Source organism: Zootoca vivipara, chromosome Z2, assembly GCF_965207765.1.
Source record: "Zootoca vivipara chromosome Z2, rZooViv2.hap1.1, whole genome shotgun sequence".
NCBI classification, from domain to species: domain Eukaryota; kingdom Metazoa; phylum Chordata; class Lepidosauria; order Squamata; family Lacertidae; genus Zootoca; species Zootoca vivipara.
In genome coordinates, this window is record NC_142585.1 from 46,299,505 (window position 1) to 46,318,394 (window position 18,890).

The 18,890-nt window shown below is 45.8% G+C and overlaps 1 protein-coding gene across 6 annotated transcripts in view; it reads right to left on the bottom strand.

Annotated features, from left to right (window-relative positions):
• Positions 1 to 878: 878 nt before the first annotated feature.
• Positions 879 to 18,890, bottom strand: part of NEK6 (NIMA related kinase 6) — a 90,722-nt gene continuing 72,710 nt past the window's right edge. For all 6 annotated transcript variants that reach the window (XM_035112725.3, XM_088665084.1, XM_035112724.3 and 3 more), the window contains 3 exons: positions 18,769 to 18,863; positions 6,023 to 6,136; positions 879 to 4,384 (listed from right to left, as the gene is read on the bottom strand). In XM_035112725.3, the coding sequence (XP_034968616.1) occupies positions 4,274 to 4,384; positions 6,023 to 6,136; positions 18,769 to 18,863 (320 nt within the window). In that variant the 3' untranslated portion in view covers positions 879 to 4,273. The remainder of the gene's footprint in view (positions 4,385 to 6,022; positions 6,137 to 18,768; positions 18,864 to 18,890) is intronic.

Below are 18,890 nucleotides of genomic sequence, written 5' to 3' on the forward strand. Positions count from 1 at the left end.
CGAGGGAACCGCCAGAAGGCCCTTGGCGTGGACCTCAGTGTGTAATGAGTGTAATTGGTTATGGAAAGTCTGTACTTAACCTGAAGCGTTCTTAACCTGAAGCGAACTTTCCCATTGAAAGGAATGGAAAGTGGATTAATCCGTTCCAGACGGGTCCGCGGAGTAATTAAACTGAAAATACTCAAACCGAAGCGTACTTAAACCGAGGTATGACTGTATCGTCGAATATTGCATTTATTTCAGTAATGCAACTTAAAAGGTGAAACCAATTGATTGCTGAAATCAATGCACTTTTCGACGATATTCAAATTTTCAGAGTTTCACCTGTATATTCTTGCGTAGAAGACTACTTTTTAACCCAGGAAAATCGTCTCCAAAGTCGGGGGTCGTCTTATACACCAGGTCATATTTCTTACATGGCGAGTATATCCCAAACTATATTTTAACTGGAAAAGTCGGGGGTCGTCTTATACGCCGGAATATACGGTACCTAGTCCTTGGTTTAGCGGTCAAACATTTCAGCCTGTAACCATGGGAAGATTGCAAAATATATATGTTCAGACCACCTCAATATTGCAAAAATATAGGCTCAGACCACCTCAAGATTGCAAAAAAATATGCTCAGACCATTGCAAAAATATATGCTCAGACCAGCTCAAGATTGCAAAAAAATATGCTCAGACCATTGCAAAAATATATGCTCAGACCACCTCAAGATTGCAAAAATATGTGCTCAGACCATTGCAAAAATATATGCTCAGACCAGCTCAAGATTGCAAAAAAATATGCTCAGACCATTGCAAAAATATATGTTCAGACCACTTCAAGATAGCAAAAAACATATGCTCAGACAAAACGTTTTTTACACCAGGCCACCCTTTTTTCTTTCTACAAAGAAAACAGTTTATTTTGTAAATCGTTTAAATCTTATCTAAAAATGCACATTCACAAAAAAAAAGAAATTCTTTGGAAATACATGTATTTAAGCGCTAATAATAGATCTTAAGGAGTAAAGTATAGGAGACCAGGTTTTCACGGACACCCCTGTAATGCAGAATTGCCCAACAGACAGACCTTCCACGTTGCACCCCCAAAATCTGGATATATATATATATATCTATATAAAATCAAATTAAGGCTGCAGTGCCAGAGAGAGATTTAACTTGCTTTGAAAGACGCCCGCCAGCAGCACCTGAAAGTTTGCAAGTAGGTGTGCTGCCGCTGTACAGGAAAGCGAAAATATTCTGATTTTCCGCCGAGATTGAGAGGCTGGATTCCTTCCCTGCGGCTTTTCACAGCAATTAAAGACGAACATTATTGAGGGTTTGTAAGATGGCTTCAAACAGCTTGGTAGTTGGCATTGCCCTTCTCGGTTTAATATGCAGAAAGCCGCTGAAAAAAGATGCAGGTCTATTCCGTCCTTTTGTTTCTGGCAAAAATAACCTGCTTTGGAAACGGCCCCAAGGGCCAGGCCACGTTTCAAGCCATGAAACGGCGAGATCCGCCTCTAGATGGCATCCTTCAGGACTGAGGCTGATTGAGCACCAAAAGGAAGGGAGGGAGGAAGGAAATGGTTTGGAAATGGCCCCGAAGGCCAGGCCATGTTTCAAGCCATGAAATGGGGACATCCTTCTCTAGGTAGCATCCTTCAGTACTGAGGCTGATTGAGCACCATTCCTTTAAAAAAGGAAGGAAGGAAGGAAAGGAAGGATGGGAAAGGAAGGAAGGAAAATGCAAGAGAAAAAGCTGGCTTCCTGAGCAAAACCTTTAAAAGGAATTAAGGGGAAGGGAAGGGAGGAAGGAAGGAAGGAAGAAAAGATGGAAGAGAAAAAGCTGGCTTCCTGAGCAAAACCTTTAAAAGGAAGGAAGGATGGGAAAGGGGAGGGAGGGAAAGGGAAGGAAGGAAAAGAAGGAAGGAAGGAAGAAAAGATGGAAGAGAAAAAGCTGGCTTCCTGAGCAAAACCTTTAAAAGTAAGGAAGGAAGGGGAGGGAGGGAGGGAGGGAAAGGGAAGGAAGGAAAGAAGGAAAGATGCAAGAGAAAAAGTTGGCTTCCTGAGCAAAACCTTTAAAAGGAAGGAAGGAAGGAAGGAAGGAAGGAAGGAAGGAAGGAAAAGGAAGGAAAGATGCAAGAGAAAAAGTTGGCTTCCTGAGCAAAACCTTTAAAAGGACGGAAGGAATGAAGGAAGGAAAAGGAATGAAGGAAGGAAAGATACAAGATAGAACAGCTGGCTTCTTGAGCAAAACCTTTAAAAGGAAGGAAGGAAGGAAAGATACAAGAGAAAAAGCTGGCTTCCTGAACAAAACCTTTTAAAAAGAGGGAAGGAAGGAAAGATGCAAAAGCTGGCTTCCTGAGCAAAACCTTTTAAAGAAAGGAAGGAAGGAGGGGAGGGAAGGGGAGGGAAGGGAGGAAGAAAAGATACAAGAGACAAAGCTGGCTTCCTGAGCAAAACCTTTCTTGGGCCGATGGAAATGGAACTACCGAGTCAATGAAGTCACTGAGCCGACTGAAAGTACAGTATGCGTCAAATGCAAAGTCTTAGTACGTCCTTCCAATCGGCGCCTTGAAAATATTCACATTCTCCGATGAGTCTTCACAGTTAAGAAGTGTTGGGGGGGGACGACCATTGGCGTTAAAACGAATGAATTCTGTTTTAACTTACCTTCTCGCACGGCCAAGGTAATAATACCCTTGGGCGTTACGTTTTTCAACATGGCTTTGACGGCGGAAGTACCACTGGTTTTATAAAGCTCCCCCCCCCCAAAAAAACCCTTATTCTGCATGCAGTAACACTGGTCGTGTAATATTAGCTGTTGAGATTCTCGCAGGATCCGTGCCTGCAGACACAGACCCAAAACGGACCCAAAAAGAGAGAGCTTTGGATTGAGGCCGGCAGATAAAATGCATTGCAAAATATTAATTGCAAAGAAGAATCTTCAAACATACTCTATTCTTGCAAAGGAGGGAAGAAGTAGAAAAACTCCAGGCTTTATGTTCCTTTTTAGAAAAGAGACTACCTCAAAACGGAATTTGCTCTTACCGGGAAGCAAATGCCCTCAAAAGCCACTGGGACTTACTCCCGAGTAACCAAGCAGAGTTTCGGCGTCTTAAGCGCCTCTGATTTGCATTTTATCCAGACTCTGTACCAAACAAGCCTCTCTCCCTGCAATTAATTCAGTTGAGGAGTTCTTAACCGTTTTGCAAAAAGAGGCCATAAAATCAACATTGGTATAAAGTGATTTCACCAAAGGAATCATTTCAACAGTTCACATTAGTTAAGATACGAGAGGGGGGGTGTCAAATGCACCAATGAGAAACCCTTCCTAAACTAGATTACACACAACGGTTTTAAGAAAGGATCTCGGAAGAGATCGAGATCAGGGAGAGATCAACACTTGCAGCAGCCATCACTCGGGACGGGATCCATCCTGCAAACGGCCAGCAGAAATCGCGGAGGGTCCTCCGAGAAAAAGTTCGACTCTCCGGTTTAAATTGGCGAGGGTCTTCCAGGGAAAGGTCAAATCTCCCGTTTAAATTGGCGAGGGTCTTCCAGGGAAAGCTCGGATCTTCCGATTAAATTGGCGAGGGTCTTCCAGGGAAAAGCTTGACTCTCCTGTTTAAATTGGCGAGGGTCTTCCAGGAAAAGTTCGACACTCCCGATTAAATTGGCGAGGGTCTTCCAGGGAAAGCTCAAATCTCCCGTTTAAATTGGTGAGGGTCTTCCGGGCAAAAGCTCGACTCTCCTGTTTGAATTGGCGAGGGTCTTCTGGGGAAAGCTAGACACTCCCGATTAAATTGGCAAGGGTCCTCCAGAGAAAAGCTCGACTCGCCCGTTTAAATTGGCAAGGGTCTTCCGGGGAAAGCTCGACACTCCTGTTTAAATTGGCAAGGGTGTTCCGGGGGGAAGTTAGACTCGCCCGTTTAAAATGGCGAGGGTCTTCCGGGGAAAGCTCGAATCTCCCGTTTAAATTGGAAAGGGTCTTCCAGGGAAAGCTAGACATTCCCATTTCAATTGGCGAGGGTCTTCCGGGGAAAGCTTGACGCTCCCGTTTAAATTGGTGAGGGTCTTCCGGAGAAAGTTTGACACTCCCGATTAAATTGGCGAGGGTCTCCCGGGGGAAAGCTCGACTCTCCCATTTAAATTGGCAAGGGTCTTCCGGGGAAAAGCTCGACGCTCCCATTTAAATTGGCGAGGCACCTCTGGGTTTCGTCCGAGACGGAAGGTTTTCAAGAAAGACGACCGCTGGGGATGGCTTTTCCGGGGGAGCCTAGCGGTCAAGTGCTGGACGTCCACACATGCATCTGTTTGGCAAGCTGGTGCACATAACCGATGTCAGGTCGCTGGTCCGGGTCCGGGTATATGCACATGCTAACCAGCTCTCGCAACTGCAAGGGGGAGAAAAGGAGAGGACCGTGAGGAAGAAGAAGAGAAGAGTTTGGATTTGATATCCCGCTTTATCACTACCCATAGGAGTCTCGAAGCAGCTCACATTCTCCTTTCCCTTCCTCCGCCACCACGAACACTGTGAGGTGAGTGAGGCTGAGAGGCTTCAGAGAAGTGTGACCAGCCCAAGGTCACCCAGCAGCTGCATGTGGAGGAGTGGAGACGCGAATCCGGTTCCCCAGATTAGGAGTCTACCACTCTTAACCACTACACCACACTTGCTCTCGCCCTGCCACCCGTCCCCGTGCGAACATGCCTGGTGATGCAATAGTAATAATAATAATAATACTTAATAATAATACTACAGTGGTACCACGGTTTAAGTTCCAGAAGTCTGTACTTAACCTGAAGCATACTTAACCTGAAGCGAACTTTCCCATTGAAAGCAATGGAAAGTGGATTAATCCGTTCCAGACGGGTCTGCGGAGTACTTAACCTGAAGCGTACTTAACCTGAAGAGAACTTTCCCATTGAAAGCAATGGAAAGTGGATTAATCCGTTCCAGACGGGTCCGCGGAGTACTTAACCTGAAGCAAACTTTCCCATTGAAAGTAATGGAAAGTGGTTTAATCCATTCCAGACGGTCCGCGCAGTACTTAACCTGAAGCATACTTAACCTGAAGTGAACTTTCCCATTGAAAGTAATGGAAAGTGGATTAATCCGTTCCAGACGGTCCACGGAGTACTTAACCTGAAGCGTACTTAACCTGAAGCGTACTTTCCCATTGAAAGTAATGGAAAGAGGATTAATCCATTCCAGACGCGTCCACGGAGTACTCAAACTGAAGCGTACTTAACCTGAAGTATGAATGTAATTGGTTCTGGAAGTCTGTACTTAACCTGAAGCGTAGTTAACTTGAAGCGAACTTTCCCATTGAAAGTAATGGAAAGTGGATTAATCCATTCCAGACGGGTCCACGAAGTACTCAAACTGAAGCGTACTTAACCTGAAGTATGAATGTAATTGGTTCTGGAAGTCTGTACTTAACCTGAAGCGTAGTTAACCTGAAGCAAACTTTCCCATTGAAAATAACGGAAAGTGGATTAATCCGTTCTAGACAGGTCCATGGAGTACTTAAACTGAAAGTACTCAATCCGAAGCGTACTTAAACAGAGGTATGACTGTACATTATTATTCAGGGCCCAAGAGCAGGGGTCAGCAAACTTTTTCAGCAGGGGGCCGGTCCACTGTCCCTCAGACCTTGTGGGGGGCCGACGGACTATATTTTGAAAAAAAATGAACCAATTCCTACCCCCACCCCCAAAAAAATAACCCAGAGATTCATTTTAAATAAAAGCACACATTCTACTCATGTAAAAACACCAGGCAGGCCCCACAAATAACCCAGAGATGCATTGTAAATAAAAGGACACATTCTACTCATGTCAAAACACCAGGCAGGCCCCACAAATAACCCAGAGGTGCATTTTAAATAAAAGGACACATTCTACTCATGGCAAAACATGCTGATTCCCGGACGTCCTCGGGCTAGATTTAGAAGGCGATTGGGCCGCATCCGGCCCCCGGGTCTTAGTTTGGGGACCCCTGCCCAAGAGAGTGTCCCGCTGAAGTTACTCACCTTGTCTGAATAATGTTCGGTCGGAAGAGGCGGGTAATCACACTGCTCTATCTTTTGGCAGAGCGAAAACAGGTTCATTTTATCGCCATAGAAGGGACTCTGGAGAGCTGCCATCTAGGAAGAAAATAGTGGGAAATGAAGGACACAGGAGAAATGTTCAGGGAGGACCAACGGATGTTTGCATGGGTCTGCCGCTTGGCACTTGTACCCAAGTTTTGTTTTGTTTTGTAATCTTTAAAATAAACTTGATTAGGGTTCAAATTAAAATACACTCACAAACACACGAAAGAAACAATAATAGAGAAATAACAACATACAAAATCATATAAATAATAATGATAATCTATATATATATAAATGTAAAAAAGGTGGAACTGTGGGCTCCACTTTTCTCTGAAAACGCTTGACCGATTGTCCTGGAATTTGGACACAGCGGTCCATGCCACTACCCGAGTGTTTGTACAACCTCGGATTGCTCACATCTCATACCTGCACAGGTAAAAACCTCCTTTTCCACAAATAAAACAGCGCCCTCCAGTGGCGTTATTCCCACAGCTTCTCCTCCACCTCCTCCCTCCCCATGGAGTCTAGTCCACACCCACAAACCCCGCCTCCGCCACGAGATCCTGTAAAACGGGGACTCTGAGACTCAGGGGGATCTGGATGGGGCTATTACTCTCCATTTGACAGACTAACACACAGCAACAAGCTAGCAGAACATAAAAAATAATATCCTACAACTTCAAATATAATCATCATCATAATCATGAAGAAATCACAAATAAACAAAAAACAATACAAAAACCATACATTCAAATATTCACACCCAAAATCAAAATACAGTGGTACCTCTACTTACGAATTTAATGCGTTCTGAACGCATATTCATAAGTCGGAAAAATTTGTAAGTCGAATCCCATAGGAATGCATTGGGAGAAAAACTCCGTAAGTCGAAGCAACCCTATCTAAAAATTCATAAGAAGAAAAAATCCTATCTAAACCACATCCATAAGTAGAGTTATTCGTAAGTAGAGGTACCACTGTAACCAAAATACATTTCAGCTATATTCCTAATTTTCTATTTTTCTTACATCTTATCTAAATGCCTTTATTTATTCCCCAAGTTGGTTGTGACCATTTCCATATGTACAACTTGGAAACTTGCTGTCAGGGGACCACCAGGGGGCAGTAGGGAGCCCAGAAGGTCGGTGGAAGGGCTCAGAGACGCTGCTACTTCAGCGCATCGCCCGGAAGGTTGGTGCCGAGGCTCTTGCAGTGGAGGAGAGCTCTGGGGATGCTGACCAATCACAGGATCTAGATTCCCTTGCTCAAGATGCTATTCCAGGCACCCCCAAACTGCGGCCCTCCAGATGTTTTGGCCTACAACTCCCATGATCCCTAGCTAAGAGGACCAGTGGTCAGAGATAATGGGAATTGTAGTCCAAAACATCTGGAGGGCCGAAGTTTGGGGGTGCCTGATCTAGATCAAGGGAAGTAATAGTACCACTGTGGGGGGTGGGGGTGGGATAGGTCATGGGTCGGGACAGGGTGAGGGCAGAGGGATGAGCCGGGGGTGGGGAGGAGGGGGCGGGATAGGTCATGGGTCAGGACAGGGTGGGGCCAATCACAGGGATGAACCAATGTGGTGGGGGGAGGAATGAACCAATGTGGTGGGAAACATTTTGTGTCCGCTTCATTCAAAGGTCAAATCATAACCTTGTTTACTGTACAGAAAGAGGCAACTTATTACACAACAGCCCTGTTACTTTTTTTGGTCCGTTTGGTTGCAGAAGTGACACTTGCCCTGCGCAAGTGAAACATTTTCTGCAGGCTTTGCAGAAATGCGAGGCAGCGTTGCAAGTGTCTGCTGGACAATGCGGCAGCCCTTAAGACATTCAAAGCAATTTATAAGTTACAACATCAGATATGGCAGAGGATAATCCGGCTCGATATTTCACTCAGCAGCTGAAAAAAAATTCTTGGATTGCTTCTTTCATTGTAAACAGAAGAGTCAAGCAACCAGGCTAATGGCAGGAAAGGGCCTTTTGAATATTCCGTAGAGAATATTAAACATGGAAACTGAAGGAAAGCAGGAAACACCTTCAAAGCATTCCTGACAGATAGCTGACAGCAACGCGTGGCCGGGCCCGCTAGTAGAAGCATAGAATCCTAGAGTTGGAAGAGATAACAAGGGCCATCCAGTCCAACCCCCTGCCAAGCAGGAAACACCATCAAAGCATTCTTGACATATGGCTGCCAAAGCAATTAAGGTGAATGTACTACCCAAAATGTTATTCCTATTTCAAACGATACCTATAATAAAGAGAACAGGACAATTCAAAGAATGGCAAAAAGTTTTGCAGATATTCGTCTGGCAGGGGAAGAAACCAAGAATAAAATATAAAAATTTAGTGGACAGAAAAGAAAGAGGTGGGTTCTCCATGCCAGACCTGAGGATATACTATGAGGCGTCCTATCTCTGTTGGTTAAGAGAATGGAAAACACTGGGAAATACGGATTTATTAGATCTGGAAGGTTACGACAACAGATTTGGATGGCATGCATATCTTTGGTATGATATAAAAGAGTTCATAAAGGTTTTACAAATCATGTGATAAGAAGGTCCTTATATGAGGTGTGGGAAAGAAACAAGTTGCTGTTAGAAACAAAGACCCCATGGTGGTTTTCACCAGTGGAGATGCTGACGGTTAAAAAAATAAATATGGAGGGGAGGAGGGCCACTTACGAGGATATTGATGAAATCAGAAAAGGGATGGAAGTTGAAACCTTATGGTGAAATTAAAGAAGTTCTGACTGGATGGTTGCAATATCACCAAGTAAATGATGTGTTTATAAATGACAAAAAATAGGTTTTGAAGATAAAAGGTCCAAATTTCAAATAGAATTGTTGGAAGGCAGAACAAAATTGCTGTCAAAAATATGATTTGTTGTTAGAATGGTATACGAAAGATGAACTGACAAAAGATGCGATGATAAAATGGGCAAAATATTTTGTGCATAATATTGAATATGATGCGTGGTTGAAATTATGGAATCAAACACTGAAGTTTACTGCATGTACTGCCCTGAAAGAGAATGTTTTGAAGATGATGTATAGATGGTATTTAACACCAGTAAAATTGGCTAAGATGTATAGAATGAGTAGTAAAACATGCTGGAAATGTAAAGAGAAGGATGGTGAATTTTATCATATGTGGTGGACATGCGAAAAAATTAAAAGATTTTGGGAAATGATATATAATGAACTGAAAAAGATTTTTAAATATACCTTTCCCAAAAAACCGGAGGCTTTTTTATTAGGACTTATAGGAGAGGAGATTCTAAAAGGAGACCAAGTACTATTTATGTATGCGACAACCACGGCTAAGACTTTGATAGCCCAAAAATGGAAACCTCAGGAGTTACCGACGATTGAAGAGTGGCAGACGAAAATGACGAATTGTGCGGAACCAGCAAGGCTGACTAGCAAGATCCGAAACCAGGGAGAGGCAAGGTTCCAAAAAGACTGGAGTAAATATGTGGACTATATGGAGAGGAATTGTGGAACTTTAAAGACACTTGCAGGATTGGAATAAATCCTACGAAATGATTTTAAGTAGATGGAATAAAGGAACTGTGAGATAGGAGTGGACAAGAAAACCGAATGAGGGGAGGGAGGGAAGTCAAAGCTCAGCAGAGCAGAATTTGAGATAGTTGAATAGATGTTAAAAATGAGAAAATTTGGTGTTTATTATGTGTTGTGTTTGTTGTTGAATGATTGGTTATTGTTTAATGTGTTTATTTAAAAATTTAATAAATTGTCTTTGGAAGAAAAAAAAGACATATGGATGCCAAGGCCTCCAAAGAAGGAGACTCCACCACACTCCTTGGCAGCAGAATTCCACTGCCGAACAGCTCGTACTGTCAGGAAGTTCTTCCTAATGTTTAGGTGGAATCTTCTTTCTTGTAGTTTGAATCCATTGCTCCGTGTCCGCTTCTCTGGAGGAGCAGAAAACAACTTTTCTCCCTCCTCTATATGACATCCTTTGATATATTTGAACATGGCTATCATATCACCCCTTAACCTTCTCTTCTCCAGGCGAAACATACCCAGCTCCCTAAGCTGTTCCTCATAAGGCATCGTTTCCAGGCCTTTGACCATTTTGGTTGCCCTCTTCTGGACACGTTCCAGCTCGTCAGTTTGCTTCTTGAACTGTGGTGCCCAGAACTGGACACAGTACTCCAGGTGAGGTCTGACCAGAGCCGAATACAGTGGTACTATTACTTCCCTTGATCTAGATGCTATACTCCTATTGATGCAGCCCATAATTGCATTGGCTTTTTGAGCTGCTGCATCACACTGTTGACTCATGTCAAGTGTGTGGTCTACCAAGACTCCTAGATCTTTTTCACATGTACTGCTCTCAAGCCAGGTGTCACCCATCCTTTCATTTTTTTTGGCCCAAGTGTAGTACAGGTGTACCTGTAACAAGTACTATTGGTTTCACCTTTTAAGTTGTGTTACGGAAATAAATGGACTTCTCGATGATATTCAAATTTTCCGAGTTTCACCTGTTTCTGCTCCACTTCCCCATATACCCTTGATTCCAATTTCTAGATCCTTTTCACATGTACTGCTCTCAAGCCAGGTGTCTCCCATCCTGTATTCGTGCCTTTCATTTTTTTGGCCCAAGCGGAGTACAGTGGAACCTCAGTTTACGAACACCTCGGTTTACGAATTTTCGGTTTACGAACGCCGCGGACCCATCTGGAACGGATTAATTCACTTTCCATTACTTTCAATGGAAGTGTGATCCTGTCCTCTGGGGTATTAGCCACCCCTCCCAATTTGACGCAGCCCAGAATTGCATTGGCTTTTTGAGCTGCATCACCAGAGTAGTGGTATTCGCGCTCCCGGTCATACCGTGCTCGATGGTAACACCCAAAAACTTAAATACAGCCACCCTCTCCACCCGGTCCCTGCCAATATACAGTGATTGAATGTCCCTTTTTTCCTTCCTGTAGCCCCCCCCCAGCAGCAGCATAGCTTCAGCCCCCCCCGTCACTTCCACCTCCAGGAAAAGCTAAAGACATACACACCCCACTCTCCATTTACATCGGCTCTAATAAGGTTGGTCTTCAAAGCAAGCGCCGCGAGCGAGTGGTACAGAGGCCCGGCAAGCGAGAGCGGCGTCCCCTCAGCATGCGGCCCCCATGGAGCCGCAGCTGCTTGTTAATCCATAATGCAATTCCGAGGGCTTGCTGTCACTCTGGCTGTCACAAGCCGCCCCGCCACAATGAAATAACCCTCCTTCTTAATGAAGCGCGATTGGATAATTGCAGGTATTATCTACTCAGGTTAGAAGATCTTTTACAACACCGTTTTGCCGCAAGCTGCGGCCGATCGGCAGAGGCGCTGCGTCGTTTTATTTGGGCTTGTGGAGCCCTTGGCTTGGAGCCACTGTTTTAAGAGGGAGGGTCGGTTTCAAAAGTGTTAAGCCTTTTGCTCATTATCATGCACGGGAAAGCGAGCTAAAGAAATCTGCCTCTTGGCGGGCAATCGGCAATCTCCCAGCAAAGGTGGTGGTTGTTGTTAGAATCCTAGAGTTGGAAGAGACCACAAGGGCCATCCAGTCCAACCCCCTGCCAAGCAGGAAACACCACCAAACCATTCCTGACATATGGCTGACAGCAACGCGTGGCCGGGTCAGCTAGTGGAATCATAGGAATCCTAGAGTTGGAAGAGACCACAAGGGCCATCCAGTCCAACCCCTTGCCAAGCAGTAAACACCATCATAGAGTTGGAAGAGACCACAAGGGCCATCCAGTCCAACCCCCTGCCAAGTTGTTTTTGTTGTTGTTGTTTATAATGCAGTGAGGAGGAGGAGGAGGAGGAGGAGGAGGAGGAGGAGGAGGGAGAAGTTACTCCAAGGCACTTCTCCCCCATTTTATAGTTTTATAAACAACTAGCTGGCCCTGCCACACATTGCTGTGGCTCATCCGTGTGATTCCTCCCAGCCTGCCCCGACCCATGACCCATCCCGACCCCGTCCTGCCCCCACCCCCAACACAGGCGAGTCCCCACCTCTGCTCCCTGGAAACATGAGCCAATGTGTTTTGGAGAGGGAAGGGGGCGGCAACGGCATGGCCTGGCTTGGTTTTCAGTGCGGTGTTGGCAAGGCGCAGCCTCTCCGTTGACGGTGGGACGTGGGTGGCTAGGGGGATCCTGGCATGGCCCATTGTGGAGGAATGGCCGTTGTGGCACTTATAGCATATGAGGAACGGCTTAGGGAGCTGGGTATGTTTAGCCTGGAGAAGAGAAGGTTAAGGGGTGATATGATAACCATGTTCAAATATATCAAAGGATGTCATATAGAGGAGGGAGAAAGGTTGTTTTCTGCTGCTCCAGAGAAGCGGACACGGAGCAACGGATTCAAACTACAAGAAAGAAAATTCCACCTAAACATTAGGAAGAACTTCCTGACAGTAAGAGCTGTTCGGCAGTGGAATTTGCTGCCAAGGAGTGTGGTGGAGTCTCCTTCTTTGGAGGTCTTTAAGCAGAGGCTTGACAGCCATCTGTCAGGAATGCTTTGATGGTGTTTCCTGCTTGGCAGGGGGTTGGACTGGATGGCCCTTGTGGTCTCTTCCAACTCTATGATTCTATGGTTGCTGATTTTACCCTCTGCCCTACCCTGTGAGACGCAGCTTCTGGCACCACAGTTCAAGAAGGATTCAAACTACAAGAAAGAAGATTCCACCTAAATGTTAGGAAGAACTTCCTGACAGTAAGAGCTGCTCGGCAGTGGAATTTGCTGCCAAGGAGTGTGGTGGAGTCTCCTTCTTTGGAGGTCTTTAAGACTTGACAGGCATATGTCAGGAATGCTTTGATGGTGTTTCCTGCTTGTCAGGGGGTTGGACTGGATGGCCCTTGTGGTCTCTTCCAACTCTATGATTCTATTTCCTAGTATGCACTCTGTCCCACCCGTGAAGGCGCAGCTTCCGGCTTCTATTTCCCAGCATGCACGTCTGTCTGAGTGGTGTGTTATGGATCACGGGGTTCTGGGGGTTTAACCTGGAGCTGTTGTGATGTCTGTCTATGCAAATGGTATGTGATCACTCAATTATTTGCATGTGACGTTGTGTGCAAATTTGAACGCACTCGGTCAGGCGGTTTTGGCGAAAAGTGGAGACAAACAAACATGAATTTTAACAGGGAGAAAGGTAAAGTACTACACTCAGGGGGGAAATATATGAAAGGCACAAATACAGGATGGGAGACACCTGGCTTGAGAGCAGTACATGTGAAAAGGATCTAGTAGTCTTGTTAGACCACAAACCTGACATGAGTCAACATTGTGATGCAGCAGCTCAAAAAACCAACACAATTCTGGGCTGCATCAATAGCATTCCTGATATATGGCCGTCAAGCCTCCGCTTAAAGACCCCCAAAGAAGGAGACTCCACCACACTCCTTGGCAGCAAATTCCAGCTCTTACTGTCAGGAAGTTCTTCCTAATGTTGAGGTGGAATCTTCTTTCTTGTAGTTTGAATCCATTGCTCTGTGTCCGCTTCTCTGGAGCAGCAGAAAACAACCTTTCTCCCTCCTCTATATGACATCCTTTGATATATTTGAACATGGCTATCATATCACCCCTTAACCTTCTCTTCTCCAGGCTAAACATACCCAGCTCCCTAAGCCATTCCTCATAAGGCATCATTTCCAGGCCTTTGACCATTTTGGTTGTCCTCCTCTGGACACGTTCCAGTTTGTCAGTATCCTTCTTGAACTGTGGTGCCCAGAACTGGACACAGTACTCCAGGTGAGGTCTGACCAGAGCAGAATACAGTGGTACTATTACTTCCCTTGATCTAGATGCTATACTCCTCTTGATGCAGCCCAGAATTGCATTGGCTTTTTTTTAGCGGCTACATCACACTGTTGACTCATGTCAAGTTGGTGGTCTACGAATACTCCTAGATCCTTTTCACATGTACTGCTCTCAAGCCAGGAGAAGGGGATGACAGAGGACGAGATGGTTGGACAGTGTTCTCGAAGCCACTAACATGCTGCAAGACTTTGGCCCTCATGAGAAGAGAAGACTCCCTGATGTTGTGAAAGATGGAGGGCACAAGGAGAAGGGGACGACAGAGGACGAGATGGTTGGACAGTGTTCTCGAATCTACCAACTTGAGTCTGACCAAACTGTGGGAGGCAGTGGAAGACAGGAGTGCCTTGTGTGCTCTGTTCCTAGGGTCACAAAGAGTCGGACACGACTAAACGACTCAACAACAACATGGACAAGGGCACTGCGCAAGAGCCCCCCTCGCCCCCCAGACTGGAATGGCCAAGGTGGCTGAATGAGGTACGTGGGTTAGAGACGTTTGAAGGTTTCGTTTTGAATCATAGAATCCTAGAGTTGGAAGAGACCACAAGGGCCATCCAGTCCAACCCCCTGCCAAGCAGGAAACAACATCATAGAATCATAGAGTTGGAAGAGACCACAAGGGCTATCCAGTCCAACCCCCTGCCAAGCAGGAAACACCATCAAAGCATTCTGGACATGCTTTGACATCTGGATTAGAGCAATTATAGTGGAACGGCTCGATCCCTGCTTCAAACTGACCACCATGCAATCTCCGACTGGTCTAAGAAAATAAAAATGGCTCCCTGTGTTTAAATTGATTATCTTGTTAGAACGGCGAAAGCCATTGCTCCCAGCTATTTACAGGAGAGAGAGAACTTATTTTTATCCCTCGTAAGTTATTGTAATGACAGATCCCCGAGAGATGGGTGAAGGCGTCCCACTATTTTGATAATATTTAATAGAAATCAATGTGAAGTTGGAAATGTCAAGTTTAAGTGGCATTATCCGGCCACACACACACACACACCCCAGCCCAAATAATGTTAAACTGAATTCCAACTGGCATGTGTGCCTCTAGGCTACTTGGAGACAAATTTTCCCCAGTTTATCTGCACAAGAGACCGTGTTTGTCCCTCCATAGGACACACCTGACCATAAGGACGTACAGTGGTAACTCGCAAGACGAATGCCCTGCATGACGATTTTTTTGCAAGACGAATGCGTCTTGCGATCTGATGGTGACTCGCAAGACCAATTTGTTTTGCGAAAAAATTGTCTTCTGAATCACGGTTTCCCATAGGAATGCATTGAAATTTAATTAATGCGTTCCTATGGGCAAAAAAAGGAAATTTCAATGCATTCCTATGAGAAACTGCGATTTGCAAGACGAATTTTTCGTGGAACGAATTGACTCGCGGAACAAATTAAATTCGTCTTGCGAGGCACCACTGTACCTGGTTTTTAAAGGAGGAAAACAATTAAAAAATATTTTACTTTCTTGAATTGTCCTAGGCATAGCAGTCAACTCCTAGAGCCCCCCCCCCTAAATAATTCAGGGAGATTTTTTTGCAAAGGGGGAAATCTCCGTTTTTGAGGATCAGCTCCAAGTTGTTGAGTTTCCTTGCAAGGGGAAAAATCCTGTTTTTGTGGGGTTCAACTCACAGTTCTAAAGCTTCTCTAGGAAAGGAAACGAACCCATTTCTACAGTTTCTAGGCAGATAATCTAATCATCCAGTCACATGTCTCCCTCTGCAAAGTCCTAGGCAAGGGAGGGGCCGAGAAGGGAGCTAGATCCCTTATCTCCCTCCTGATCTCTTGCAATCAGCTGCTGAGCAGGTTCCTTTCAACACTCTCTTCCCCTCTCGTTAGCCTTTAGCTCTTTCTATATATATATTTTAAAAATGCACGATCTGCCTTTCGCCCCTGGGCAATTCGGCTCCAGGGACCACACATTTGCTGCACAAGACGCACAGACATTTCCTCTTACTTTTTAGGAGGAAAAATGTGCATCTTATGGAGCGAAAAAATGTGGTCATAAAAAATGAAAAACACAGATAAAGCCTCTTCCACCGCTGCTTTTCCTATTTTTAACAAAGCAAGAGCAGAGGCGTGAAGATTGGAACAGAGTATTGACACGGAACTCTTCGCTGGCCTCCACAGCCTCTAAGCTGAGTCAGGGAAGGACGGGGCCTGCTTAGGGTTGGCCACATTTGTGAAGATGCTTCCTTGGAACAATTATCTGCAGATAAGCTCATCTCCGCTGAACTGAAACCCGCCTCAGGTCTGAGTCATGGAAAAGCAGGCAATTATGAATTAATTTTAAAGAAGGAGACTCCACCACACTCCTTGGCAGCAAATTCCACTGCCGAACAGCTCTTACTGTCAGGAAGTTCTCCCTAATGTTGAGGTAGAATCTTCTTTCTTGTACTTTGAATCCATTGCTCCGTGGAGCAGCAGAAAACAACCTTATTCCCTCCTCTATATGACATCCTTTGATATATTTGAACATGGCTATCATATTACCCCTTAACCTTCTCTTCTCCAGGCTAAACATGCCCAGCTCCCTAAGCCGTTCCTCATAAGGCATCGTTTCCAGGCCTTTGACTATTTTGGTTGCCCTCCTCTGGACACGTTCCAGCTTGTCAGTGTCCTTCTTGAACTGTGGTGCCCAGAACTGGACACAGTACTCCAGGTGAGGTCTGACCAGAATGGAATATAGTGGTCCTATTACAGTGGTACCTCTACTTACGAATTTAATCCGTTCCGAATGCACATTCGTATGTAGAAAAATTCGTACAAATCACGATTTCCCATAGGAATGCATTGGAAACGGTTAATTCATTCTGGAGCCTAGAAAAAAGACTTTAAATTGCACTTTAACTGCACAGCAACATTACCTTTCAGTGCAGGGAGTGCAGGCGGCGGCGGCAAGGGCCAGATCTGTCATGATCCAGCTGAGCACGGGGGCGGAGATTTGGCCCAGCGGGGGTGGCGGGAGTGCTGGGGGCAGCAAGGGTCGGATCTGGCGGGAGCTGGCTGAGCATGGCGGCGGCGAGGCCCGATTCGGCTCAGCAGGGATGACAGGAGCTCTGGCAGCAGCAAGGGAGCTGGCTGTGCGCAGGGGCGGCAAGGTGCGATTCGGCTCAGCAGGGGTGGCAGGAGCACTGGCGGCTGCAAGGGTCAGAGCTGGCGGGAGCCGGCTAAGCACAGCAGTGACGAGGGCCCGATTCGGCTCAGCAGGGGTGGTGGGAGCACTAGTGGCTGCAAGGGCCAGATCCGGCGGAAGTTGGTTGAGCGCGGCGGCAGCCTGAATCCCAGAAAGCAAGGGCCCTTCGGATGTCGAAGGAATTCATAAGTGGGCCCCAATTTTTTTTACTCGTAAGTAGAATATTTCGTAAGTAGGGTCATTCATACGTAGAGGTACCACTGTACTTCCCTTGATCTGGATGCTATACTCCTATTGATGCAGCCCAGAATTGCATTGGCTTTTGGAGCTGCTGCATCACGCTGTTGACTCATGTCAAGTTTGTGGTCTACCAAGACTCCTAGATCCTTTCCACATGTACTGCTCTCAAGCAAGGTCTCACCTATCCTTTCATTTCTCCTTGTTAAAATTCATTTTGTTTGCTTTGGCCCAGTTGTCTAATCTGTTCAGGTCATTTTTAAGTGTGATCCTGTCCTCTGGGGTATTAACCACCCCTCCCAATTAGGTGTCATCTGCAAACTTGCTCAGGATGCCCTCAAGCCCATCACCCAAGTCATTGATAAAGATGTTGAAGAAGACTGGGCCCAAGACAGAACCCTGTGGCACCCCACTAGTCACTTCTCTCCAGGATGAAGAGGAGCCATAGATGAGCACCCTTGGGATTCGGTCAGCCAGCCAGTCACAAATCCACTGAATGGTAGCATTGTCTAGCACGCATTTTACCAGCTTCTTTACAAGAATATCATGGGGCACCTTGTAAAAGGCCTTGCTTAAATCAAGATAGGCTATATCCACTCTCTCTAGTGCAGTTCTTTTCAGATGAAGGAAGGGCAGAGAAAGGGAGCAGGGAAAGATGCCGTTCTGAACACTGCTAAGGTCATTTGGAAGTGTGATCCTGTCCTCTGGGGTATTAGCCACCCCTCCCAATTTGGTGTCATCTGCAAACTTGCTCAGGGTGCCCTCAAGCCCATCATCCAAGTCGTTTATAAAGATGTTGAATAAGACTGGGCCCAAGACAGAACCATAGAGACCAACTAAGCATATTTGTTTCGACTACGTAGACTAAGCCGCTTCTGGCGAACCAGAGCAGCACACAGAAACGCCGTTTACCTTCCCTATTGATCTACTGCACTTTGACGTGCTTTCGAACTGCTAGGTTGGCAGGAGCTGGGACAGAACAATGGGAGCTCAGTCCATCACGGGGATTCGAACCGCCGACCTTCTGATCAGCAAGCCATAGGCTCTGTGGTTTAACCCACGGCGCCACCCGTGTCCCTTCTTCACCCGTGTCCCAGGCATCCCCAAACTGCCGCCCTCCAGATGTTTTGGCCTGCAACTCCCATGATCCCTAGCTAACAGGACCAGTGGTCGGGGAAGATGGGAATTGTAGTCCAAAACATCTGGAGGGCCGAAGTTTGGGGGTGTCTGGTCTAACTCATAATATTCAGAATGGAAGGCAAGTTTGATTCTCTGCACAATTCATTTGCCGCTGATTTCGAATTCCCCACACTGTGCATAAACATGAAAGGGAAACTTACCTCGTACAATAAGCAGCCCAAAGACCAGATGTCCGATTTGAAATTATAGCCGTTCTCATGTATCCTCTCTGGGGACATATAGTTTGCCGCTGATTTCGAATTCCCCACACTGTGCATAAACATGAAAGGGAAACTTACCTCGTACAATAAGCAGCCCAAAGACCAGATGTCCGATTTGAAATTATAGCCGTTCTCATGTATCCTCTCTGGGGACATATAGTAAGGTGTTCCCACTGCAAGACACAAGCCCAGAAAGAGGG